We start from the raw sequence: 17,527 nt of genomic DNA on the forward strand, positions 1-17,527 counted from the left end.
ATTTTTTGTCTTGTTTTGTTGGTTGCTTTTTTTTTTACTTGAATATTAAAAATAGAAAATGCCTTTATGACCTCAAATTGCTGTTTTCATTTTGTCATGAACAAAAGCTGGCAGCTTTGCTGCTCAGCTAAACTTGTACTACGTAGGATAGTTGGTCAACATCTGCCCAACTTCAAGGGAGTAATTAAACACTTCTAAATACCTCATTGTTCATAGAAGGCCAAAAAAATGGTTGGTATGCTCTCACTCATGCCACTTCTACTGGAAAGGGGCTGAAAAGCACAAGAATGTTTAATTTAGATATGAGACGCTTAAGTGGTGGTTAGGTGGAGGTACACAAGGTAATGAAAAATGCAGAATAACCAGGGGAAGAAAAAATATACTTTTCTCACTAAAGGAAAGAAAGGCACGTGTGCAAAATTACAAGGATGCAACTTTGAAAGTTAGATTTTATTTTTATGCAATGCAGATACTCTGGCAAAGGCGCCGAGCTGGCTATCTCTCAGCCTCACTTAGATGTGAGCAAGCATACAGATGACAAGATTGCAGGTAGGTGCACTGTATGGAGTGACAGAGAGCTGAGACACAGTTGGTTCCTCTGATTCCCGCCCTCAGTAGATGTCTAATCTTTCAGCACCAGTTTTCATTTCCTTACCCTGGCTGAAAACAGTATCAAAAATGTTAATACAGTGAACTCCGCTGGATAAATCAAATCCTGAAGATGAGACTCGTGTATCCGTGTGCCTGTTTGTTATGGAGCAGCACCCAATATGATGGAAGCTTGCTCTCACTCCTGAGCTGGCCAGGAGGGACCTGGTTACTTGGTGGGTACCACCACAAGTGGTGATCTTTGTGCATTGAGGGAGAACCAGCACCCATAGCCATGGAGCTGCCTCTGCTCAGCAGAAATCCCTCAGGGTTTTGCTGCCTTGGGAGGTGGACCCAAATACCTCCTTCCAAGCTGATCTGTCTCCTGGAAGCACTGTGGCTGAAGCTATCTGCTAAAGGAAAGCTCTCGGTGTTTGGTGAGAACAAAGCTCCAGTTTCCCACCTTTCCTGTTCAAACTGACTGGCTAAATCCATATATATTTGTGTATGTGCTGAACGTTTTCTATTCTTGGGCTTTGAGAATAAAGAGACATCGAAAAACCCTCGAGAATGACCCCCCTCCAATGTCATCCGTGTGTAAAAGGATGCAAAATCCTCCTCCAAGTGCTCAGCTCTATGGGAACTGTTGAATCATGGCCTGACCCACTGATTGAGCACCTGGGGAAAGGAGCTGGTCATCCCTGGGAGCACAGGTGAAGGCAATTCAGCTGTGTACTGGAAGGGGTGGAGCCTGGCTGCACCTCTCTTAGACCTCATTTAAGGGCTGATTGCCATTGGGAAGGGTCTCTCTCTGGAGATTCTTCCTTGGTGGAGTTCTCCCCTGTGAGCTATGATCTTCAGAGATGGGTGAGCAGTCTTTTTTTTTTTTCCTTCATTTGTAGCAACTTTCTATAACTCTTTCTATAACTAACTTTCTATATGTTGTTATACCTCTTGTATTATCTGTCCACGGTGTTGATCTAATTGTTGCACCAACTCATGGTGCTGAGAACACACCACGTGGGGGGATGAATGGCCAGTCCAGAGGCAGCCTGTGGCCACCCATCTGTAGAGCAGGAGGACACTTTCCCCTCAAGGATGTGAATTTAGGCTGTGAGACACAGCAGCAGGTGCAAAACTGAGCAGCACTCCGCTCTTGTCTCCCCAGAAGCAATGGAGAGGTTTGCTCTGCAAGAGCCTTTGGCTGAGTAAAGCCTAGTGATAACTGGAACCCAACTCCTCCATACTTTTCTCTCTGACAAATTATCACAGAGTTGTAGAATCATTAAGATTAGAAAAGACCTCTCAGATCCCCAAGTACAACCCCAGCCCATCCCACCATGTTGCTGCCCACATCCCTCAGCGCCACATCTCCATGGCTCTGAACATCTCCAGGCATGGTGATTCCCCACCTCCCTGTGCAGCTGTGCAGTGCCTCACTGCTCTTTCTGAGGAGGGATGTTTCCTAATACCCAACCTGATAATAATTCAGAGGGAGAAGGTCTGCCAATTATTATGCCTTTACTGAAAGTAAGACATGGGACAAAGGATGCATCTTGCTAGAGGTGCAGAGGTGGTTGCTGATGTGAGTGTGCACATACTCGGAAATGGTTTTGTTTCCATAAACTTCATCATCTTGTGAAAGTGCATGTTCTCTCCCAGAGCAGCTAATTAAATATAGGCTTGTTTAATAAAGCAGATGCTGAAAGACTGTGTGTATTATCTGCCAGCAGAGCTCTGTATAGGTTCTTTCTGAGCTTCAGCAACACTTATAAGTATATGAGAGCATGGCAGATTTGCATGGACTTTGACCATGGGAAGCAAAGACCCATATCTGAAGCTACAAATTGGACTATGAGATAAGAACTCTCCTGAAACCTATATGCAATTAAAAGCCCAATCTTCCTTCCTATAGTGACAAGGTTATTGCTTTTATATAGCTGAACAGAGATGAATGAGCCTACGGATTAATAACACTAAGATTTATGACACTGTGCTTGCCCCGAATATTATGGGAGAATAGCTTTCTGGGTGAGATATTACTACTGAATAAATTTGATAGAATTTTTCCTTTCCTTTATTTTTCTTCAGCTTTGTGTTATTTAGGATAGCTGTGTTGCATTCACACCGTTAGTGCCGTGGTTTGGTTCTCGGCTAATTGTTCCATGTGCATTCATGCTTTACAAGAGGGTTATTAATAAATGGAGCCCCACAAAGACAAATGCCATTGATGAAAAACAAAACACAAAGTGTATGATTTGAAGAGCATTAGCACTCCAGAGCCACCAAGCTCCTGGCAAAGGTTGGTCACTTCTGTGTATTTGTGCTGCATTTCCCTTTAGAAGGGGTTGTGCCTGCTCCCTGAAGTACCTGCTGTGTGGAAGCAGCTTGTGCAAGCATCACTTGCTTTTCTAAACCCAACCCCAGGTTCCTCTTGGACCCTTCAGTATGCTATGGCAATGTGAAAATTGTGTTTTTGGAGGGGAACCCTGTGAGAATTGAAGGGGTGGGAGGTATGGAGGTGAAGTGGGGTGGTGGGTCAGGGCAGGGGGCTGCTTGCCCTGGATAAAAACACAACTGCAGCCCACAGCCAGGCAGGATTCCACCTGAGGAGGAGGTGCAAAGGATGGAGAGGAAGGGGGTACGTGTGGGTGCTCTGCAAGGTGCTGCTGGAGGGCGGGATGCTGTGGTTTGCACAGCTGCAGGCAGCAGCCTCCCCATTGTTTCCACTGTTAACAAAGTCACATCGGTTCGTGGCATTGTAGCATCTCATCCTTACAGGGCAGGGGAAATGAATTTTGGAGTCAGCCTTTGTCTTGCTGTCGCTTTTCCCATAGGAGAAGCTGAATTTGTTTCCTTAATGCAATCACAAAGATCTTTGTGCGGAGGAATTGTCAGAACACCTGTCTGCCTATTGAAACCACTTGTGTATGTGGCATTCCTCGATGCTGCTGCATGCTCTGCTGCCTTTGTTTCTGTTGGCTTTCTTTTACATCCGCCTGCTTGGGAGCATCCCTTCTGCTCTATGGGTTTGGCAGTGTGCAGTATGGAGTGAGTGCATGGCAGTACCAATGGGCACAGGGAGCACGTTGGGTCCCCACCAGTGCAGCCCAGTTTGGCACCAGCAAGAAAAGGTAGGGAAGGACAGTGCTCTAAAGGGGCTGCAAAGATGGTTTTTTGTTTTGTTTTTTTTTTTTGTTACTGTTTTTATTTTTTTTTTTCTGCTGGGGAGGACCTTGGCTCTTCCTTCTGCTTGCTCTCTGGGGCAGAAAATAACTTTCTCCATTAGCTGTGAATAACATCAGCACAGCCCATGGGTACGTGGGCCAGTTTTCCTACCAACCCTTGCATGGGAGCAAAGGTTCACCTGACATGCAGCTATTTCACAGCAAAAAAGGCTCATTCCTTCCTCTGAGACACTAATCCCATTTCTCGGAATGAGGTGAAAACATCCCATCTTGATTTAACTCATTAAAAGCAGTGCTCAGTACAATCCACGCTCACCCAAAAGAAACCCAGTTGTTAAACAACCCGTGAAATAACACATCTGGCAGTAGCATTGTAACAAATAATACAGACCAGGTACTGCCCTTCTTTCAACTTGAAAGATTAAAATGGGAACGTTTCCCTCTCAAGGTATGCAGCCACACACTGACTGTATGGGAGTGCAGCTGATCATGCATCCCTGGGGACACGTGGACTCACAAAATGTGTGGAGTGTTTTTGTGTGTTGGAGCAGACTGTTATGTGGCAGGCACTTCTGCCATTTGATGAACTTAAAGGAATTCACCCTGTTCTGCTTAGCCTGGCTGGGCTTCCTTATCCCTGCCATTTAAATGCTCTTGCAAACGTTTGCAGCTAGTAATGGGAATTTATATTTGTTTGAGTTGAAGGTGGAATGTGCTAGAAAACAGGAGCAGCTGAGAAAGTGTATTTTTCGAACAGTGAAAAAACAAGAATGCTAGAAGAGTACAAAATGTGGGGAACTCGCTTCATTTCTTCAGTTTTGCTCAGTGTTATGTATGTGCAAATTGTCATCCATTGGTTCACGGTTCCCACTGATTCAAGAAGGGGAGGAGGGACTGCAGGTGGGGCTCTGAAGGCTCCTGGAACTGTAGGATGCTGTTTGCAGTTCGTTTGTGGTCTTGTGGCACCATCCAGTGGTTGCTGGCAGAGGACTCCCATTTCCTCGTTAGCACCAAGTGTTCCTTTGCACGGTGCTTGGTTGAATGGTAACCAAGTGTTGGTCCCTTGTGAGTCACCAGCCACTGGGACTGGTGGTCAGGTCCTCCAGGAAGGCCTCTGGGTCACTGCAGGGAGCTGCATGATGGGCACAGGGAGGGTGAAGGGGAGCAGCAGGGCTGGATGCTCAACTCACATTTGATGGCAAAACCAGGATGACCCACAGAAGATCTTTTCTCTATTTCCATGGCTAGTAAATTTCATGCTGCTTTTTTTCCCCACTTTGTCTGGTGAAGGCCCAGAACTTCATCCTCATTGTAATAAGAACTGGGAGAGGAGCCAATGGCCAAATTTCCGTTGCTGTAATTCTGAACTCCTTGCACGTGGACTACTTTGTGGTACTGCTAATGGGTATGAAGAAGCTGTATGGAAATTATGTCCAAGAACAACCCTATGGCCATTCATGTGAGATACCTGGAGTTTATTGATGGGTTGGCTGGCTGGCTCTGGGGGATGTTGAGCTCACGGATGGGATTTCATCCCACTGGCTGGTCTCTGTGTTTTCACGTCCAGACGTCTCTCCAAGAGCTTCCCTTTTATGGACACAGCTGTCCCTGCACAGAACACAACATGTTAGATGATAATTTGGAGGTGGCACAGCTTAATTAGAAGGGATGCAATGGGCAGCTGCCTAGGGGTGGCTCCACTGGATAAGAGAACAGCATCCCATGGCCATCAGTAGGTGGCCAAGAAGGGTACCCACAGCTGGCATCGAGAGAGAGCAGGTCATCTCACCTGGGATTATGGAGAGTTGTCGAGGCAATGGAATGCTGGGCTTCTTGAGTTGCCTGACTCTCTTCATCACCATTTGGATCAGCTCATCCCTTAAGTGGAGGAGACCAGGACTGTTCTTAGCCTTCTGCAGCTGCTGAAGCCTGAGCACAGCCTGGAGGTGTTGGTAGGTCTGGCTGGAGATCCCCTTTGCAGCCTAAAATACAGGGTGGTTGGGAGGCCCAACATTGTGAGTCCTCGCTTGCACTGTCTGCATCTCACAAGCAACTTGTGAACCCCACACAAGCCCTTATCCACACCCCACTGTTTCACCAATGTAATACTCCTATCCCAACCATAATCCGTCCATGAGTCTTTAGCTATTGTTTGCCCTTGCAGCAGCTCTGCTAGGTGCTAGGTGGTGGTATTGCATTGCAGCACAGCAAGGTGTAGGAGGTACTGTTTAATATGCTCAGCATGAAAAAGACTCGGCCAGTGAAAGTCCCCTTGAAGTCCCTGTGACAGAGGCTGCTGTACTCTCATGCACCCTTCTTCCCTGAAGAGAGGAAACCCTGAATGGTTTAGCATATGAAAGGCTCCTTGTAGTAAAGGTATTTATTAATAAACTGTCTCAGAGTTGTGAGCACTGCAGTTTACTCCTCATGCTACCAGCTGGTTCTGCCTCCACCCTCTCATTTGCCTCTCAGAGTGTGAGTGTTCCAAGCAGGGGTTGCTTTGCTGCTAATTTTGGTTGTTCCAAAAAAAATTATATCTGTTCAGAGCAGTCTTTGAGCTGCTCTGTACTGCACTGGCACTGCAAATGCTGGCAGCGAATGCACAGACTTACCCTGCTGATCCCCATGCTCTCCAGCCTTTCCTCCAATGTTTCCTCCAGGATGCGCCGAAACTTCTTCAGGAGGTTTGGTTTTCTCCACAGAGCTTCCAGCAGCCATTTCTTCCCACTCTGAGCATCATCTGCTGTGTCTGGGTGTAGCAGAGCATGGGTTGTGCCCCAGTGAGGTGGCTGGGCCCTTATCCCCTCGGAGAACATGGATTCCACCAGTCCCATAGCCTAAGCCACCCAAGAGCAGGCTTCTGAGTTCTCTCAGCAGACCACATCCCTCTATCAGGGGCCACCCATCTTCCTCCTCTAGCTTCCATTTCTCAGAAACAACTCTTCCAAAATCCCCCCCACAGCAATAAGCTGCCAGAGTCAACTTTCTGGGGTGAAGCATCCAACCCAGGGCTAGTCATGGTGCTGTCATACTTGGCATGGAGGTGGCCAGCAACATTATCCCCCTTATCCCCATTCCAGTGTTCCCTATATGAAAATAGTTGCACCTCCAGTACCCACCTCCTTCTGAGGACTCTTCAGAAACCACTGCTCTGGTCACCTGCTGGGTCTCTGCAGGAATGAAAACAGCCTATGAGGGGTAGGGGAGATGAAGCTCTGGTGCAGAAGTGAGCTCCAACACCACCTTGCTTTGCTAAATGGAAAGCACAGAAATATCTGTTCCTATAGGGATCCAGGGATATCCCAAATCCAGTGCCTTGGAGAGCATCCTTGAGGGAAACCCTGCGGTGCTCAGAAGCAGCACTGTCACCCTCTGAAGCCACCACCTGGAGCATGTCAGAGCCATCCCCTGGGAGGGTGGGTGATGTGCTCCATGGATATCTGCTAACAGCCATCTGTGTCTAAAGGCCTTTCTTTTTGTTTTCCTGAGGAGCGGTGGGAGCTGAGAAGTCTCAAGTCTTTCTCCCTAGGACCTGATTATAGAAAATCAAGGCTGCAAAGAAGAAACCACAGCATGTCTCAGCTCCTTATTTTCATGCAAATAACCGCTGGTATCATTTTTGAGGAGGCAAGGTCATTGCTGTGCGCTCTTGATTGAAATCTCATTCCTTCGGGGCATGGCTACAATGCAAAACCAGCTCAGGAAGCAGATGGTTTTCTGCTGTGCCCAGTGCTGCTGCTGGCAATCAGGGGGCTGTGAGGTGCCCACCCATGGCTTCATGCAAGAGGACACAGAGCCAGCTCCCCAAGGATGTCCCCACAGCACAATCTTGTAATGGGAGACTGAGGTAGGCATGCTCCAACCAACTGCTAGCTATGAAACATTTATTCAGACTCAGACTGATTCACTTTTAAAAAGCAGTCATTACCTTTGGGCTTATTTGCAGACAGCAGCTTGGTCTGTAAAGAAGAAGAGAGATCACAAGAGAAATGCCCAGGCCTTTTCTGAGCGAGGTGCCAAGGTGTTGGCACAGCTGCCCAAGGAGATGGGGAGTCCCCATCCCTGCAGGTGTTCCAGAATCATGGAGATGTGACACTGAAGGATACAGTCAGTGGGCAGTTCTTACAGGCATGGGCACCTGATTGCCCTTGTGCTTGGAGAAATTCAGCTTTCCCTTGGTCCTGAAGGACATCTGCCATTTTAAAGGCGGTGCCTTTCCCAACCCACCCAACACTCAGAGGTGTTGCCATGTCAAAGCCTTTTTTTTACGGGGCAAGAAGGCAGCTGATGCGTGGCGAAATGTTTATTTGGTGCTTTAAATGCTTCTCCATGCAGTGAGCTGCCACAGAGCTCCAGTTAGGATGCATGATTTGGGACCATGGCATGCCCTTGCACCTTCCTGGTCCCATTTCTGGGCTTACTTCTACCCAAGCTGACATGAGACGTACCCAAAGCAGGTGCAAATAGAGGTGATGGATGGGATGGGCTAGGACACATGCTCACCTGCACTGCTGTCATTTCCAGCTCAGAGTCATCATCCTGCAGGGTCCCCAGGTTAGACACCACTGCTGCTTTGGCCTGTAGCTCCTGCAGCTTCTGCAGTGTGGAGGGAAGGAACTGTTTGTCCCCGTGGGTCTCAGGAAATTCTGCATTCCTCCCAGGCCCACCTTGGCCAGCTGCTGCCTCTGACTCCAAAACGCATGTACGCCCCAGGACAACAGGGGGCCCTTTGGGCTGTGAACCTGTACAGTCACCTGGACCGGGTGAGGCAGCAATCCACATCCCCTCACTGTCCCCCAGCTCACCCCTTCCATAGCACTGCTCCTGCTGGCAGCATCCTGCAGCTCAGTGAAGAAGCGCTGTCTCAGGCCATCCATCTCCACGTGCAGCTTCATCCTTTCCTCCTCTTTCCATCTTTCAAAATCTCTCCTTTCCTCCGCTTCCCGCTGATGAGCTCTCTTCTCTTCCTAAAGGGAGTGGAAAATGGGAGCAGGAGATGTATGGAGCAGCAGTGCCCAGGTTGGGTGAGGGTTAGGACACTGCCCAGAGGCAGTGATAGGAAGTTTGGGGGGCAAATATTCTGAAGAAGTGAGCACAGATCTCACAATGAAATATTCTTCTGTACCATTTTTCACCTGTGCTGTCTCATCACATCTCTTCCTTCCTTCCTGCCATACCTGCTCCCTGCGCAGCTTCTCTGCCTCCCTCCCTGCTGTCAGCTGCTGTTGCATCTCACGCAGTTTCGCCTTCAGCTCCTCAACCTCCTCCTCCATACGCTCCACCTTCTTGGCCTCTGCAAAGCCTGGGGAGCAGAGCCACTGTGAGCGAGGGTGAGATCTGCCCGCTCCAGCAGCACCCTGCAAAAGCACCAAGCAAAGTCACTGTGGGGTGTAGGGCTGTAGGAGAAGCTGGCTGAGCTGCAGGTACATTCATGAGCCATGTGTGTGCACAAACACCCTGCCCAAAGGGAAGGCAGTGAGCAGCAATCATCCGTAAATGTTCACAGAAACACAGAAGAAATATTAAATTGTAAGGAATCACCCCCAGTGCTCTCCCTCCTCTGGTTGCTGGCACCGCATGTGGGCTTGCAGGAGGGCAATGCTCATGAAAGCTTTGTCACAGAGGTGGCACTGGGCAGGGAGAAGGGTCAAAAAAAGCACTTGGGTCACAGAAAGGGGCTTCCCCATGTTCCTGGCATGGCAAAGCTTTGCTGCTATATAAGGAGAGGGGGAGACCTCAAGATAGGCAGCTATTGTGCTGGAGGTACACAGGTGTCAGGAGTGTCGTCTGGCAGAAGCCTAACGGGAAGGCCTTAGGGTTCTAGGGTTAGGGTTAGAATATGGGATGAGGCACAAGCCATGGCTTTCCCCAGAGACTAGAAAACAGTAGCAGTACAGTGCTGCCTGTAGCAGGCTCTGCTCCAGCCTCAAGTTCTTGCAGGCTGTGTGAACCTGAGCCACCTAGTTTGGGTGGATTTTACAGTCTGGGAGCAAATGAGAACGCTCACTCATCAATGATGTGGGCAAGGAGGCATGACCAGCAGCTTTACTGCTGAAAAGGTGCAAAAACCTCAGTGGGAGGATAAAAACCTAAATGGGCACCAAAACCAACAGCCTCCAAAAGTCTGTCACTGGGCCATAGGATATCCCAAGTCACCATGGCACAGGTATTCCCAGGACACTTGAATCTTTGGGATGTCCCCAGCCAGCCCTCTTAACCCCTCCTCCACACACCTTGCAGTAGCCACTGGGTCTGGCTTGCAGGAGGAGCTGGGTGGCCACCAGCTTCTTCCACCTCCTGCTCTCTTCCTTCTCACCCCGGAGCCTTGTTGCCTGCTCTGATGCCAGACCCTGGGCATGAGCCAGCTGTGCACGGGCATCCTGCAGGTGCTGGGCATGCACAGCCAAGCTGTCAGCCAGGTGCTGCTGGCAGTGCAGCAGGTACTCAATGCTCAGCTGGGCCAACCTCAGCACTGTCAGCAGCACAGGGTCGGCTGGCTGCCTGCAGTGGGGGCACCGCTCCGCATCCATGTTACAGAAGGTGATGTTGGAGATGTGCTCCTGCAGCACGGCCACGTCCCCCTCCCGTGCCACTCGCTCCACATCCACAGCGCTGAGGCGATGCCGATCCATGGCAAGGCAGCGGGGCTGGAAGCAGAAGGTTTTGGGTGGGATGGTGAGTGCTGGGGCTGCTGTCAGCGTTGCCATGGCTGGAAATGGCTGGAAGGAAGAAGGGGTGCATTAAAGACTGGGTGCGCTGATCCTCCAGCTCCAGTGCTGTGGTGAGAGGCAGTGTTTTTCTCCCCATTCTCCCCATTTGCAGCTGCTATCTACTGTTTTTGCCAAATTCTGATAAAAGGGAAGGGAGGGGAAGGGGAAGGGAAAGGGGAAGGAAGGGGAAGGGGAAGGAAGAAAGAGGAAAAGGGGAAAAAGGGAAGGGAAGGGGAGGGAAGGGGAGGGGAGGGGAGGGGAGGGGAGGGGAGGAAGGGGGAGGAAGGGGGAGGAAGGGGGAGGAGGAGAAGAAGGATTCCAGTTTATTTACCATCTGCTTTTGGTAAGGGAAAGTTTTCAGACAACTGCCACTCTTTAAAATAAAGCGTTGTGAATGAATCTGCAAATCCTTTTACCCAAACACTGGAATTCACGTGTTTTAGGGTAGTCCCACGCTTATACCATTAGCAGCACTGCAGTGTCAAACAACCTGATCCCTTGCATCAGACAAAGAGGATATGCCTGAGTAGGTATGTATGCATACATATATATATATATAGGTCTAAATATAGCCCTGACTCATAGCTGCAAATTGCGTAGATCTGCAGGGGAGCAGCGCACAGCTCCTGCAGGTGAGGCTCTGTTGCATGAATTAACCTCTGCTAAACCAGACCAAGTTTCTGCCCCACTGGAAATGTGAAAAGGTGACCAAGCAACAGCAGTGACCACAATGCCCCCCCCTCAGTTATTTCCCTGTTCATGGAACACTTTACAATCCCCAAACGATCCTCTAACCGCAGGCTATGTTACACAACCTTGTTAATATTAACAAGGGTTTCACACACCAAAGGAGCAGTGTTAAACCCGGACCTGCTGCTTAGCAGCGTGCCTGGGATTGCCCCACAGCCTGTTTCAGGCATGCCTGATTAGTTTTCCTTCCTCCTCATATAAAATGCCATATATGAGGTCTTCAATGGTGCAACCACTGCAGCAAGCCAGTAACCTGGCTCTGAAGGTTTATTTTCCTTCAGTTCTTTCTTTCATTTGCCTGGGATGGGTGTCCAGCTGGTGTAAAAGTATTCTGACTTCCACGCTGCAATGCAATGTAGCACCCACTGATGTGATGGACCTGCTGGTCAGAACTGCCCTCACCACCCCCAGTGGAAGTGTTGATGCTCATCCACTATAACTCAAATTGTGCGTGCTGGGTGAAGAAGACACCAGCCTTGAGGGATGCAAGTCCATCCCCAAGGTAGCAGCTAGGACCACACAGCCAAGCTTACACAGTCAATGCATTTACATGCACCATTTCCACTCCACTGTGCAAAACCCAACTCCATCAAAGTGCTGATGGAGACAGCCTTCAGAGAGATCGCTGTGCCAGCTCATGGCTGCTAGACCAGGCTATTGCTTGGTTCTCTTATGTACAATTCTCATCTTTGGCAAGGAATTCTCTCCCCCTTTCCTCCTCCACCCTTCCCAAACTCTTAGGTGCCAGCATCCCTCTGCTGGCACTGGGAGATGCAGGGTCAGGGGACCTAGCCCCTGTTCTTATGCCTTCTGGAGCAGCTCCCCCCACTCCTCCAGACCTTGCCCACAGGCAGCATTCACTTCCCTCCCCTCGTCAGCCTCTCCGGCAGGAAAGCAGCTGAGCAGAGCCTCGGAAATGTTTTTCGCGTGAGCTAACGAGCTGAGAGCTGGAGCAGCACGTCCCCCAGTGCCGCTCCTCCCTTCCCTTAAGTAGGAGTTTGAAGAGTCGGGGCAGAAAAATGCCAAAAAAAAAAAAAAAAAAAAAAAAAAAAAAGCAAATACTCACTTGTTGCTAGAGACAGGGAGAGAAACTGAGGAGCAGGGACAAGGGTAGGGACAAAAATGGGACCAGAGCAGAGAGAAGAAGCCCGGAGCAACGAGAGACTGCTTGAATCCTTGCAGACAGGGAGGATTTCCGTGCTGTAATCCTACACTCCTCCCATGCTCCCCCCCCATCTTGTGACACTTAAAACCACGGAGAAAAAGCAGCTCCCGATGCCCAAATTGGACAAAACGCTGCGTCTGTGGGCAGCACTGTGAAACCCACTGCCCTGCGCTGAGCTGTGTGAGCTGCACCCCAGGAAGGGGAGCAGCAAAATGTCCCCCCGTGGCCTCTGCTGGCCCTCAGCATGGACTCAGAGTGCACTGATTGAGTGCTCACTGGAGGATGGGGCTGAGCCCATGGGGCTGGATGGAGACCCAAACCCGCCATCCAAATGCATAAACCCCAAGTGTGCGGAGAGCTTGCTTCTTCCTATCAGTCCTGCTGCCACTTCTAGCTGCAGAAAGCAGGCTGCAGATTGCAGCACGCTCATTAGCTGCTGTGTTTACAGAAGATAGCATTGTACAGATGGCAAACATTCTATGACGGGCAAGCCATCCACCCCCGCCTTTCTGCTCCCAACCTAAAAACAGCTGCTCAGACAGACGCAGAAGAGATTTGCAAGCTGTGCCTTTTCAGGGAGTTGGGTGGATTTGCATTGCTCTTACGGGAAGAAAATAAAAGTCAGTGCAAGAGAATGCATTGCTTTCCTGAAGCATATAAGGTCGCTGGGTGCTCTGATGGGATTAAATGGGGTCTCCCTTATTCTGTTTCCCTCTGGATGGCCCCAAGAATGGAGCAGCATAGAGGGAGCTCAGTGAGGCTGGTGGGGAGATGTGGCCCATGGGAATCCTGGCTTTTGGCAGTAGTTCCATGTGAGAACCATCACCTTCAGGGCGAACGGGGTGCCAGTGAGAGGGAAGGAGACAAAAATGCAAAGTGGGAACCCAAAAGAGATATGAGGAAGAAATAGGTGACAGCTGGACAAAGGTGACCTTCCTAGCACCTCCTGAAATGTCTTTCTAGGACTGTTATTCCCCATTTTACTGGTAGCAGAAACCCATTGATTTCAATGGGACTGGGGAGTGCCAGCAGGCAGGTCCCATCAGTTCTTGGTGCCCCAGCACCTCCTCTTCAAGAGATGCAATACTTTGCAGCCAGAGCTGACTCCAGAGCCTGAGGAAGGGCAGCCTCATTCTGAAGGAGCCAAAGAAAATGTGTGAGAGTGCAAATATGTCAAAAAAAGGGAATCTTTTTCCAGGGGAAAGCAAGCTCAGAGGTTGTGGTGGTTTACTATCCATTTTATTTTAACTTGCACTGATATGTCCCTCTCAAAAATGGAGGGTATAAAGTTCATGTGAGAAAAGCTCAGATTATCGAGAAGACAGTAGTTTGGGCTACTCTTCATTAGCAGTCATCCATCCCCTGCCATTACATGTGCATTACACCTGCTCAGAGGCCTCAGCCCATCCCAAGGTGTTGGCAACTTGTCTGATGTGTAGCTGACAATTCTGTCAAGAGGAGCATCTGAAATCCGTCCTAGGAAGGCAGCAGGTCTTTTTATGAACACCTCCTTTCACAAAGCTCAGTAGAAAGGTCCACAAGTCCCTTTGATTCATTAAGGTTTGGTTCACGAGCACCTCTAAAGAAATAAAACCAAATTTCCTCAACCTCTCATGCAAAAGTGTTGTTATAATGTCTCTGCTGTCTCTGCAGGCTGCATCCAATGCATATGTTCCTTAGCAGCCTAAAGGAGCATGGGCAATGGCTATGCAAAGGTCTTTTGACTGCAAAGCCAGCTGCTGACTCCAACGGGGACAGTCTGGAAGAATCTCTCCTTCCTTCTTCCTACACATCACACAGAGTCCTCATAGCTTGTGAAGACCCTCAGCTCCGCGTTTTGGATCAGGTCCTCATAAGTGCTGGGGCAGTAGGTTTTGTACAGTTTTTCAGCCAGCGAGTTGCTCCCAGCAACCACAGCTTTCCGGTTGCGGTTCATGAAGTTCCACAAGTGCAGAGCATAGGAGTGGTTGAAGTCAGGGACTTTGTCCCATACATCGTAGTAGCGGCTCCAGGCTGGGTATGGGATGGGGTAGAAACGCTGTGGGTTTAGGAAGGAGATGTTCTGACAGCTGTGATCCTCAACGCCTTTGAAATCTGTGAGATTGCAGATGGCTTTAAGCATCCTCGTCATTAAAAAGGGCCCCTGGTTCCCCCAGATGTTCCCGTTGTACTTGAGAACAAAATTCTCCATGCAGTCCCAAATAAATTTGTGACGGGCAGGGAAACCAAAGATCCCATTGCTGGAAAACCTTGACTTCTGCGCTGCCAGGAAGCTTCCCTCAGGGATGGGCCTGATGGAGATGACATCTGTGTCCATGTAGATGCCCCCATACTTCCAAATGAGCGCCAGTCTGCTGGCGTCAGAGCTGACATGGACCCAGTTCTTCTCCTCTTCGGGGTCTACCTGCAATCAGAAAAGCAAGGCAATAATGCACCCATCCACCCATCAGGATATGAGCTGCACCATAAAACACCCCTACACTACCAGTCCACGTGCCTTCAAATGCCACTGATTGCCTTTCCTTCCTAAAGCTATTGAATTTTATTGGAAAAAAAGGATAATAGTGCGGAGCAGAGCAATGCTTTGTTAATGTAAGGAACATCGGAACATTTCACTTTGTGTTCTTTGAAACTCACAGTGTTAAACCAATGATGCCATGAATCATTGCTTGCTATATTACTGAAGCTGAAACTACTTTAAATGTTCCCTTCCTTATCGCTCTCAGATCTTCCAAACAGGCCTGCAGGTTTCCATAGACTTTATTAGTTTGGAGAGCTATTTCTTCCTCAGGAAAAGGAAGAGTTTGAAGGAAATCCAGTTTCACCACTTGTCCTGCAGGGAGATGGAGCCAAACAAACCTGACAAAAGCTTATTGCAAATAGTTTGCCAGGAGCTTGTTTTCAAGGTGGAGCTTGCGAGATCTCACCTTGGGTTTGGACATTGCGGGTACAAAAACTGAAATCTCTCTCACATCTAATCTCCTGTGGGCTGTATCAGTGTGTGGCAGCCTTAATAAGTGCTCAGAGGACTCGGGCAGACTAGCTTCTGTTGAGCAAGATTATTAAGTGCTGTTTTATCAAAACACATGTGCAATCTATTTTTACCAACGCTCTGTTTGCCAAAAATCTGATTCTCCAGATAGTGGGAAATTGCTGATATTATGTTCAGTAAACAGATAGATGAATACATTGCAAAACATGGCAAAAATAAACACGTTCTGAACCAGAACAATGAAAGTGACTGGTTTCTTATTGCCAAGCCTGTGCTCCTCCCTTCATTTCAAGCCTTCTTTGGAGTTTTCCCACCATCATTTCAACTTTTCCCTACTTCCCCCTCATCACGATCCTCACCTCGTTGTACCACTGCAGAAGAGGGGTCTCCTGGAAGACGTTTTCCATCTGGAGAGGAAAAAGGAAGACATTCTTCATAGAAGATAAAAGCGAGAAGGCCGTGTAGCTGGAGTTTGAGTCCAACACGGTGTCATTTGTCAGCCCCTTCATGAAGAGGATGATGGGCCGGTCCTGGTAGATCCTGGCAGCAGACTCCACGGAGCAGGACACCAATGGTGGTGGTTCCAGGCGCTCTGTTGTCTCCAGGAAGATGATGCTTCTGCCCAGGTTGAGGACTTGCTCAGGTGTCAGGAATTGCTTGGGCATAGGCATACAGGAGAAGAAGCAGCCAGATAGCAAGGAGATCTCGTACAAAATGCCGGAGACGAAGAAGAAGCAGAGGCATATGTGGATTTTCTTCAACATTCTTGTTTTCCCTTGGGCTTTGAAGTGATGCCTCAGGCATATATGCTAAGGAGAAACAGGGAGAAGCAAAAATATGTATCTGTGTTACGGCTTAGCAGGACTGGGAGTTGTTGGACTAGCTTTGGAAAGTGTGGCATGAAGGTAGCATAATCATGCCTTTACTCTTAGCAGGAAGGCAGCATAGTGGTACTCATGCCTTTCCCCCATAGCACTGTTCCTGGAGATGTTCAGGAACTGTAGAGATGTGGCACTGAGGGATGGACCTTGTCAGTGGGCATGGTGGGGATGGGTTGTCATTTGCTCCTGATGATCTCAGTGGTCTTTTCCAACCTTAATGATTCTATGATTGTATGAAGGCAGCAAGGTGATGCTCGTGCCTTTCCCCATAGCATGAAGGCAGCAGTGTGATACTCTTGCCTTTCCCCAGGACAAACCTGACATGAAACCTTGCAGTGCAGTGGGCTCTGCCTGAGGGATGAAGTGCTGTGTAGCCTCAACTCCTCACCCCCAACCAGAAACTGGGGACTTGGAGAAGTGCTGAAAAAGGGACACATGCCTACATCTCGTGGCACAGCTATGCAGTTGCTGAGTTGGAAAAGACCCAGCGTGAGATGGGATGAGATTTTGGCACCTCACCCCTGGAGTAGGCTATTGTAGTGAATGGTTCTCAAGCTTTGGAACATCATGCCAACATGTGCTTGTCCATCAGTAGATGTCCTTGGGATGTGAGAACCATAACCCCAGGGTGTGGTAGAGTTAAGGAGGCTGTGAGTGCCAGCAATGGGAAGACCATAGTTATAGCTTTGGATGTCTCAGCCAAAGGGAACATGAGCACATAGGAACCAAAGTCTCTCTCAACCTGCTCACACCTCAGCTTTTATCCCAAAGCCTGTGAGGGACTCAGGTCCCACAGGGATGGAGGAACCAGCAGAAGGCAGATAGAGGACAGAAAGCACGCGGCTCTGTGCAAGCAAAGAGCTAGAAGATACCTGGATTATAGTTCTGATGAATCCACATTTCCAGCTTGTTCGTTGGCCATCAGGCCTCCTGGAAGCCCAGCCCCTGGAGGAAGACACCCAAACTGTCTGGATCATGCAAGGGGACTTCTGAAGGCAGCAGATGGATGCTCAGAGAAAAAGTGGCTTTACTTTCTCAGCCCAAGAGATGGTGTGAGGCCAATGGGGCCCTCCTAAAAGGACAAAGAAAGAACAGGTTTGGGCATCTCCAGCCTGCATCGGCATTGCCCAGCTCTTCAATCCTAGTCTCACTGCAGCATGAGCCCATACAGCACCAAGGAGCTCTGGCTGGTGAGATGCAGGATTGAACCTTCGCTGAGCTGCATCTACAGGCTCACAGTGTAGGGAAATCCC

The 17,527-nt window shown here is 49.1% G+C and overlaps 2 protein-coding genes across 4 annotated transcripts; both read right to left on the minus strand.

The window, feature by feature from the left end:
• Positions 1-3,828: 3,828 nt before the first annotated feature.
• On the minus strand, positions 3,829-12,418 carry DZIP1L (DAZ interacting zinc finger protein 1 like). 3 transcript variants are annotated; one of them, XM_048954808.1, is made up of 10 exons: positions 12,303-12,418; positions 10,010-10,495; positions 8,954-9,133; positions 8,582-8,743; positions 8,280-8,372; positions 7,705-7,735; positions 6,896-6,946; positions 6,389-6,525; positions 5,566-5,758; positions 3,829-5,384 (listed from the first exon to the last, which is right to left on the minus strand). In XM_048954808.1, the coding sequence occupies exons 2-10, from the start codon at positions 10,481-10,483 to the stop codon at positions 5,293-5,295; spliced, it is 1,413 nt and encodes a 470-aa protein (XP_048810765.1). In that variant the 5' UTR covers positions 10,484-10,495; positions 12,303-12,418; the 3' UTR covers positions 3,829-5,292. The 3 variants fall into 3 exon arrangements, with proteins under 3 accessions (XP_048810765.1, XP_048810764.1, XP_048810766.1); XM_048954807.1 differs by having other exon boundaries at positions 5,292-5,758; XM_048954809.1 differs by lacking the exon at positions 8,954-9,133 and having other exon boundaries at positions 5,292-5,758.
• A 1,748-nt stretch (positions 12,419-14,166) lies between these two features.
• Positions 14,167-17,251, minus strand: A4GNT (alpha-1,4-N-acetylglucosaminyltransferase). Its single transcript, XM_048954810.1, has 3 exons — positions 17,147-17,251; positions 15,753-16,202; positions 14,167-14,805 (listed from the first exon to the last, which is right to left on the minus strand). Exons 1-3 carry the CDS (start codon positions 17,249-17,251, stop codon positions 14,194-14,196), a joined length of 1,167 nt encoding a protein of 388 aa, XP_048810767.1. The 3' UTR covers positions 14,167-14,193.
• Between the last annotated feature and the right edge of the window lie 276 nt (positions 17,252-17,527).

The sequence above is a fragment of the Lagopus muta genome, chromosome 9 (genome assembly GCF_023343835.1).
Source record: "Lagopus muta isolate bLagMut1 chromosome 9, bLagMut1 primary, whole genome shotgun sequence".
In the NCBI taxonomy this organism is placed as follows: Eukaryota; Metazoa; Chordata; class Aves; order Galliformes; family Phasianidae; genus Lagopus; species Lagopus muta.